Below are 8,751 nucleotides of genomic sequence, written 5' to 3'. Positions count from 1 at the left end.
AAATAGGTTAGCGTAGGACGGGGCACAGGCGGCCCCCATGGCGGTCCCCTGAAGCTGGAGATATATTTGTTTTGAAAAAATAAAGCAATTATGAGTGAGAATAAATTGAAGGAGCTGTAAAATAAAATCAGCCAAGGGTTTTTCTACATCTCCAGCCTCAAGGAACCAGGAGACCGCCCTGAGCCCGTCCTGATGTCTGATAGATATATATAGGCTCTCTATGTCAGCCGTCACAAGAACCATGTTTTCATGAACAAAGAGACCATCAAAACTACGCAGGGCCACCGAAGTGTCCTGAATAAATGACGGAAGAGTATTGACCAGACGCTTAAGATAAAAATCGATGATTTTACAGGCTAATTCACAAATTCCCTCATTCCCTGAGACGATTGGTCTCCTTGGGGGGTTAGTAGGGTCTTTGTGAATTTTGGGGATAAGATACAGGGTAGGCATCCTAGGTTTAAGAAGGACCACTGTATCCAAAAGTTTTTTTGGGATAACCCCTGTTTCAAATGCATGTGTGACAATTATCTCAAGGTCCTGTTTAAATTCATTAAGGGGGTTGTAGTATAGTTTTTTATAGCAGGCTTTATCGGTCAACAGTTTTGGGGCCTGTCTGTTTATAAGACATCAGGACAGGCTCAGGGCGGTCTCCTGGTTCCTTGAGGCTGCAGATGTAGTAAAACCCTTGGCTGATTTTATTTTACAGCTCCTTTAATTTATTCTCACTCATAATTGCTTTATTTTTTCAAAACAAATATATCTCCAGCTTCAGGGGACCACCATGGGGGCCGCCTGTGCCCCATCCTACGCTAACCTATTTTTGGGTGCCTGGGAGAGGGACCTCTTTCTCACCAATCTAGTGGTGCACATCGACCAGGTGCACCACTGGATCCGATACATCGACTATGTGTTTTTTATATGGGAGGGTACAGTTGATCAACTTAATAGCTTTATGGCTGAGCTCAATGCAAACAGTTTGAATATTAAACTTACCTTTACACATGGTCGACAGGTTAATTTTTTGGATCTGGATGTCAGTGTCTCTCCTGTTATGATCCTAGTGGCAAGGATCGCAGGTCGGACTAGCTAAGTAACTGAACAGACTACTAGCTCTGGGGAAGTGGTAACTAGATTGACCACAACCTGATCCTATCCGCAAACAACTATAGGCAGCCGTGGAACGTTACCTAAAAATCCTAGACGTCTCGTCACGGCCTGAGAAACTGACTATTCCTGGAGGGAAAGTAAGTCCTCACTTGCCTCAGTGGAATGACCCCAAAGATATAGAATAGCCCCCCACAAATATTAACGGTGAGTTAAGGGGAAAGCACAAACGCAGAGATGAAATCAGATTTAGCAAATGAGGCCCGCTAATACTAGATAGCAGAAAATAGGAAGGAAACTGTGCGGTCAATATAAAACCCTATTCAAAATATCCACGCAGAGATTGCTCGAGCCCCCGCACCAACTAACGGTGCGGGGGAAGCAACTCCGTACCCCAGAGTTTACCAGCAAAAAGAAATCACGTTAGCAAGCTGGACTAGACTCATCATACACAGAAATCATATTGCAGGCAGATGAGCAAAAAATATTCAAACAGAACTTAGCTTATCCTGAAGAGGCAGAAAACGAGATAATCAGGAGTAATCAGAATAGCACTGAATACATTGACAGCCGGCAACAAGTGGAAGTGAAGCAGAGCTAAATAGGAGCCTCCCTGGTGAATAACGAGGCAGCTGATCCAGCAGACCCGCAGGATAATAAACCAAACCACCAGGGGGAGCCAAAAAACCAAAGTCACACAATACTATCTGTGACCACAAGAGGGAGCCTGAAAACGGAGTTCACAACACTCTCCGCAGGGACTGATAGAAGCTAATGTATATCGGAAACCGACTGCTACTAACACCTTGCTACATGCGAGCTCTTCACACCGCCAGTCCACCATTAATGGTATCCCAATTGGACAACATCTGCGTATGAAACGTATCTGTTCTAGCAAGGAAAAGTTTCAAAATCAGGCTCGTGATCTTTATTGTCGCTTCAGAGAACGTGGCTATAGCCATCGACAAATTCGTCGGGGCTATAAAAGAGCGTGCTCAACACCTCGCAATGATCTCTTGTATTAGACTTCATCTAAAGCTAACGAAGACACACAGGTGAGACTTATCACTCCATTTAACAGTCAATGGAAGGAGTTTGTTGGAATTGTCACCAAACATTGGGGAATTTTGCGATCTGACCCTATTTTGAATACCATTCTGCCTGATAGACCATCAATTACGGCCAAGAGATCTGACAATCTTCGTGACTTATTAGTTCGAAGCCATTATTCTCCAAATAAAGAAAAAACGAAAGGAGCAAGTGATTCTGTACATGGCTTTTTTCCATGTACGTTTTGTAAGGGCTGTCAGAACCATGTTAAAAGCAAAAACTTTTCTAACCCCCAGGGTGGTCGTTGTTTTAAAATTCGTCACAGACTTACATGTGCTTCCAAGGGGGTAATCTATCATGCACAGTGTCCATGTAACAAGGTGTATATCGGGATGACTACCTGTGAGCTTAAGATTAGGACAAGAGAACATATGCGTGATATAGAGAAGGCCAAAACGTCTAAAGATGTGAGTTTATTAAAAACTCTGCCTCGCCATTTTTTCTTGCATCATGAATGTAATGCCAACAAACTTAAAATTAAGGCCATTGATCAGATATCCTTGGGTCCACGGGGTGGTGATTTATTCAGAGCCCTGGCTAGGGCAGAGAGCCGCTGGATCTATCGACTTAATACAGTTACCCCGGGTGGCCTGAATGAGGGGTTTGGTTTCGGTTCTTTCTTATGATGACATCTTACACGTTTTTTATGGGGGTGGGGGTTTTATTTTTTACATTTATTGTATTTATTGTGTGTTCATGCTATTTTATGTTCATTTTTTCTTTTTAATGTTATAGTTCTGGCCTTCAGGTTTATGTCACGCATATCCTGCCCTGTGTATTGAATTTCTATTGGTCTTCTTGGAGATTAATGTGTTATTAACGCCGGAAAGAAACTCTTTTGGACTCCTTCACTTCATTCGCCATCGCACTATTGTCCTAATGTAACTCAATGTCTCTATTGTATCATTGTTTTGTGTATATATTTGTCACAGCTGCTAAGCACATATATATATTTGTGCTTAATATACATAGGGATGTGTTCTCTTTTTAGATTTGTACATTTTCACGTTTTTTCATGTTTATAAATAGCCGTATTACTTTACTTGTTTATATGACATTTGGCTCGCACTATTGTCACATGATTGCACATAGTTATATGGATTTGCTATACTATTATGTAATGTCCGCACATTTGTCTATGTTCACCTGTAAAAAGATAATATGTCGGTATATGTCTATGTTTGTTTTATGGCATTCTTCATTATTTGCACGCTGTCACTTTATAGTGTCTGCACATATTCATCTTGAGCCAATTACTGTTTTTCCGGCAAAGTCCTTGTGTGCCTGGTGTGCGCATGCGCCGCTTCTGTGGCGCCGGATCATTGTGTGGGCGGCATGCGGCATGCAGATTCCGTCTACATGACGGCTCTGGATGTTTGCACTCCACGGCCGCTCCTGCGATGACCCTTTGGTTGCCGTGGCGGCGGCGCATGCGCCATCAATACCGGACATCACTGGGCGTTAGTGCAGCTGTGCGTCTTTGGCATGGACTGATTTGCTGCTTGTAATTAGGATTTCTTTATTTCTATTGGCCAGATTTTGTTTAAATAGTTGGAACTCCCCCTCCAATGCACGCCTCCTGAGGAAGTCTCGACGAAACGTGCGTTGGGGGGCGGCAGGGACCAATTTGTTACCAGCACCCAGTTTTCTTCTATTTAGTAAGTATATCATGCCTTGATTCCTAGCTTGTTTTTCGCACTCTTATGGTCTTTTTAGGCCTTTTATGCACCATGCACCTTGCATTCTATTAATTATGTAATCTTCTAGCTACAAAACAGTTACACAGACAGTTCGTCTAGCCTGCTTTTCTATGCACTTTATAGGGCATTGATTAACTACTTATATTTCAATCATCATTATTGACTAGGTGTGCTGGTCATTTTGTGTCCTGTACATTGGTTTCTAGTGGTTCTTATTTTATTGTTTTTGTTATTTATTGCTCTTGATTTCTTGTAATAAAATTAACCTTTTAGGATTATACTCAGTTGTGGTTTGTTTTATATCCACCTATTGTTGTGAATATATCATTTCAACTGCGTCTACAGGAGACCAGTTAGAATATGATGAACCCGAGTTTGGGTCCAAAAATTGCCGAGCATACAAGTTAGTTTGCTCCACCAGGAGGTTAACAAAAGCCTCAGAGAAAAAGACTTTGAAAAAGTCTAGTTCTGTGAGGCCGGTGGTGTCAAACTTGATTCCTGATTCTGACACAAAATCAGGAATCAGTGGCTCGTAATTTTCGGGTGGCGAGGTCCATATGGGGTCCGCAGTGGGGTGCACTGGTTCGTCATCGGCAATGGTGTGCGCTTCATCATCTTCATCAATGATGGGCGCTGCCTCATCTTCTGTCCTGCGGCGTCTTTGTGGCAGTTCCGCAGGGCTGGAGGAGGAAGATAAGGAGTGGGAATAGGATGAGGAAGAATCAGAAAAATAAAGAAAAGTGGGATCCTCTCCCTCGCTATCTGTGTCAGAGGCAAGGAAAGACTATGCCTCCTCCGCTGAATAGCGCTGTTGGGACGAACGGGACTTTTTTTGTAAGTATGGTGCTTGGGTGTACTTTATTGGTAACTATGTGTAAGTGTGGGGGGAATAGTGCTTGGTGCAAACTACTCTGAAAAGAAAAAGCTAAAGGAAAAAAAGCAAATAGGGAAAAAAAAATACCTGTGAAAGAAAAGTCTAAAATAGCAGGCCCTAGCTCTGATAAGTGAACCACGTCACTTATCAAAGTTCGGCGGCTGCTGGGTGTGCGAACGGGGATGTGAAAAAGTCTGAATACTTATTACTATGTGATATTTCAGTTTATTTATTTTTTTAAATTTGCAAACATTTCTACATTTGTTTTTTTTCAGTCAAGATGAACTTTTTGTATTTACCAAATGGCTGAAATTAAACAAAAGAGTGAAACATTTAAAGGGGTCGGAATACTTTCTGTACCCACTGTATGTAACACACGGATAGCTCTGGTACTGGCATTTCCATTACCAGAAATATAAGTATGTGTGAAAGAGCCCTAATACAGTGGGCTCAGTTCCTAAAGGTACCTTCACACGAAACGACTTTGTAACGATATCGCTAGCGATCCGTGACGTTGCAGCGTCCTCGCTAGCGATATCATTTAGTTTGACACGCAGCAGCGATCAGGATCCTGCTGTGATGTCGCTGGTCGCTGAATAAAGTCCAGAACTTTATTTGGTCGTCCGATCGCCGTGTATCGTTGTGTTTGAAAGCAAAAGCAACGATACCAGCGATGTTTTACACTGGTAACCAGGGTAAACATCGGGTTACCAAGCGCAGGGCCGCGCTTAGTAACCCGATGTTTACCCTGGTTACCAGCGTAAAAGGAAAAAAAAACAAACAGTACATACTCACCTGCGCGTCCCCCAGCGTCTGCTTCCTGACACTTACTGAGCGCCGGCCCTAAAGTGAAAGCACAGCGGTGACGTCACCGCTGTGCTGTTAGGGCCGGAGCTCAGTCAGTGTCAGGAAGCAGACGCCGGGGGACGCGCAGGTGAGCATGTACTGTTTTTTTTTTTTACTTTTACGCTGGTAACCAGGGTAAACATCGGGTTACTAAGCGCGGCCCTGCGCTTAGCAACCCGATGTTTACCCTGGTTACCCGGGGACTTCGGCATCGTTGGTCGCTGGAGAGCGGTCTGTGTGACAGCTCCCCAGCGATCAAACAGCGACGCTGCAGCGATCGGCATCGTTGTCGCTATCGCTGCAGCGTCGCTTCGTGGAAGGTACCTTAAGTCTGTTCCATATAGATGTAGAAGACAGCTGTCGCACATGTTCTGTGGCCATTATGGGATTAACTTTGATTAGAAATGAGCTGTTCAATGAGTGTTTTAGAGTGCTTTAGTTCAGCTCAACTAATGAAGTTGCATAGTTTAAGGCAGAATAATCATCCAATTAAATAATTGTAGCGGCACTACATAGAAATGCTGCCTACCACGATATTTACGTGGTTTAATGTAAAATTGGCAGATGTAAGATTATTTTGACTCATGGCCAATAAAGGGCAATAAATACATAAATTAAGATTAAGTGTTAAGTTTTGTTAAATTATATTTTTGATGGGAAAAAAATAAATTAGCACATGACATAAATACAGCTTTTACATCAGTTTCTCCATTGAGAAAACTATACAACATAAGCTAAGTAACGTTATTAATTGGCTGTTTTACCAACGACAATTCCTATTATGTGCCTAAATAAATAGACAATTTCTGACCACAGTCAAGTTGAGGATCTTGAATTGCTTTCCACATGACTAACATTTGATATGGTATAAAACGATGTACCAATAAAAGTTCTCTATAATAACAAGGATTGAATGAATCCAGTTTAGCAGAAGGTACATGCACCCCGGCTGTCCTCATGCCCATGTGAGAGGCTGGGACAAGGCCAGCCTTTGCCAGACACATGCCTAGATAAACATCATCAATAGGGAATAGCTGGATGTCCTGAGATTTATCGTTTATGACATGAGCAGTATATTTGGACATGAGAATTCCTCCACCTCCACAGTACATTGGATACGAGTTAGATGTGGTAACTTGTTCAGGTACATAATACTTGCTTCCAGCTTCACGAATAGGTCCAACATTAGCTATTAGCTGTCCCACAAAAAGGTGTTTATCTGCTTCATGACTATGTAGGTAGGTTATTACATTAAAAGTGTTCACAAATACATCATCATCTCCATTAAAAATGAAGTTTGCACCTGGACAGTATTCCTCTAGCCACATATGAAATAGGAACTGCTTTAGAGTCAGATTAAAAAATGTGTCATGAAAGTCCCACTGTAGGATATCTCCATATGTTTCACTTTCAATTTTAAGAAGCTGTCTTAAATGCCTGTCCTCTTGATAATTATTTGAGGTTCCAGAGAGAAAAATCCTTTTCAAGTGAGCACCTTCATAACTGGTTTCCTTCCCCCATGTTTGACGAATGATGGCTCTCCTTTCGTAGTTACCTGGTGATGATTTTATAGCAAGCAGAAGGAAGACGTTATTAGATTCTGCTGCGCTTCCACATTTTTTTTGAGAGTTATGGATTTGTGGAAAACTCCTGCAATGTCTATATAGCAAGAAATCCTTAATATATTGTGGTAGATTTAAAAACCCCTCAATACTTTGCATCGATTTGTTCTCCTGGCATCCAGGGAGCCACTCAAGATTTTGTTTAACTGAAGTAAGGTCCATTGGAAAAGCAATCTTCTGCACCTCTTTGTCTAATGTGGTTGATTCATCTCCACCTCCACGCATGATAAATAGAAGTCCAACAAAACCAACAGTTAACAGGAGAATGCCTTCTAATTTGACAAAAGATAGCCTCATAGTGACTCTCTGCAAGTACAAAAAAAAAAAAGAAAAAACACAAGTCAAGCTATTGGACAATGCCATTCATTACTTGATAAAAGGATTGGTGGAAAACCTTCACAAATAATTTGAATATAACTGCCATTATACATTGATGGACAATGTGCAAAAATGTAAAGGGCCTTCAAATGAAGTTTGTTACAAATGTCAGTCTATTTCATACAACCCCAATTCCAAAAAAAGCTGGGACGCCGTGTAAAATGTAAAGAAAACAAAATAGCAATGATTTGGAAATCTCATTGATATTTTATTCACATCAGAGCATAGAATACAGAACAGAAGGTGAAAGTTAGACATTTTTCCATTTCATTTGATAAAACAAAGTCACTCCTTTAGATTGATGACAGCAACATATTTTTAAAAAGTTGCCTGCTTTTAAAACGGTTTCTCCAAGTATGAGATAAAATGGAGTCCGTGATATAATTCAAACTAGAGCCTGTCCTAGTCACATTTGAGGACCAGATGCAGACTAAAGACATACAGCTCTCGAGATGTGCGTCTCCACTGACAGGAGCTGTATCACACATACCTCTTTGGTGGCCATGAGGATGGCAGAAATGTGTGAAGAAATATGTTTTAATCCACATTGTGCACAGAGAGGAGATATTGAGCTTCAGACTCCTCTGTTGGTCTAACTGCTTTATAACAGGAGACTGACTGCACCTAACTGAAAAACAAAAACATTGGAGGATGATGAAGCAGGAGATAACCCCCTTTGTTTTCAGTGAGAAAGAGAAATATTTATTCACATATCATAGCTGTGCTCCTGGCCACTGACTGAGGTATGTGTGACACAGCTTGTCAGATGAGACGCAGTTCTCGGGAGCTGTATGTCTTCAGCCCAGCCTGACACGTAACTAAGACAGTCTACAGTTTGAATTCTATGAGGGGCACCATTATTTTCATGCTGGGAGAACCCCTTTGAAGCAGTGCTGACTAAGGGCCCATAGATCAGGAGCAAGTAATCTTAACTGAAGGAATTGACCCCTGTCGACATGAATTTCTCCAGTATCTGGAACATTTGATGATCATATATTCTGTACATGGTTGGATATTCAAAGTCTTTGCAAATTTACTTTTATGCCAGAGTCACACTTACCGTATGAAAAATAGATCCGAGTCTACCTGCCGAGAGTCGCAGGAGTGTAATGCG

The 8,751-nt window shown here is 41.7% G+C and overlaps 1 protein-coding gene across 3 annotated transcripts in view; it reads right to left on the bottom strand.

Annotated features, from left to right (window-relative positions):
* Positions 1 to 6,257: 6,257 nt before the first annotated feature.
* The window catches only part of B3GNT3 (UDP-GlcNAc:betaGal beta-1,3-N-acetylglucosaminyltransferase 3), a 72,250-nt gene continuing 69,756 nt past the window's right edge, over positions 6,258 to 8,751 (bottom strand). For all 3 annotated transcript variants that reach the window (XM_077253265.1, XM_077253286.1, XM_077253276.1), the window contains exon 2: positions 6,258 to 7,565. In XM_077253265.1, the coding sequence (XP_077109380.1) occupies positions 6,417 to 7,556 (1,140 nt within the window). In that variant the 5' untranslated portion in view covers positions 7,557 to 7,565 and the 3' untranslated portion in view covers positions 6,258 to 6,416. The remainder of the gene's footprint in view (positions 7,566 to 8,751) is intronic.

The sequence above is a fragment of the Ranitomeya variabilis genome, chromosome 1 (genome assembly GCF_051348905.1).
Source record: "Ranitomeya variabilis isolate aRanVar5 chromosome 1, aRanVar5.hap1, whole genome shotgun sequence".
NCBI lineage: Eukaryota > Metazoa > Chordata > Amphibia > Anura > Dendrobatidae > Ranitomeya > Ranitomeya variabilis.
The sequence above is the reverse complement of the archived record's forward strand: the minus strand, read 5'-3'. Positions and strand labels throughout refer to the sequence as shown.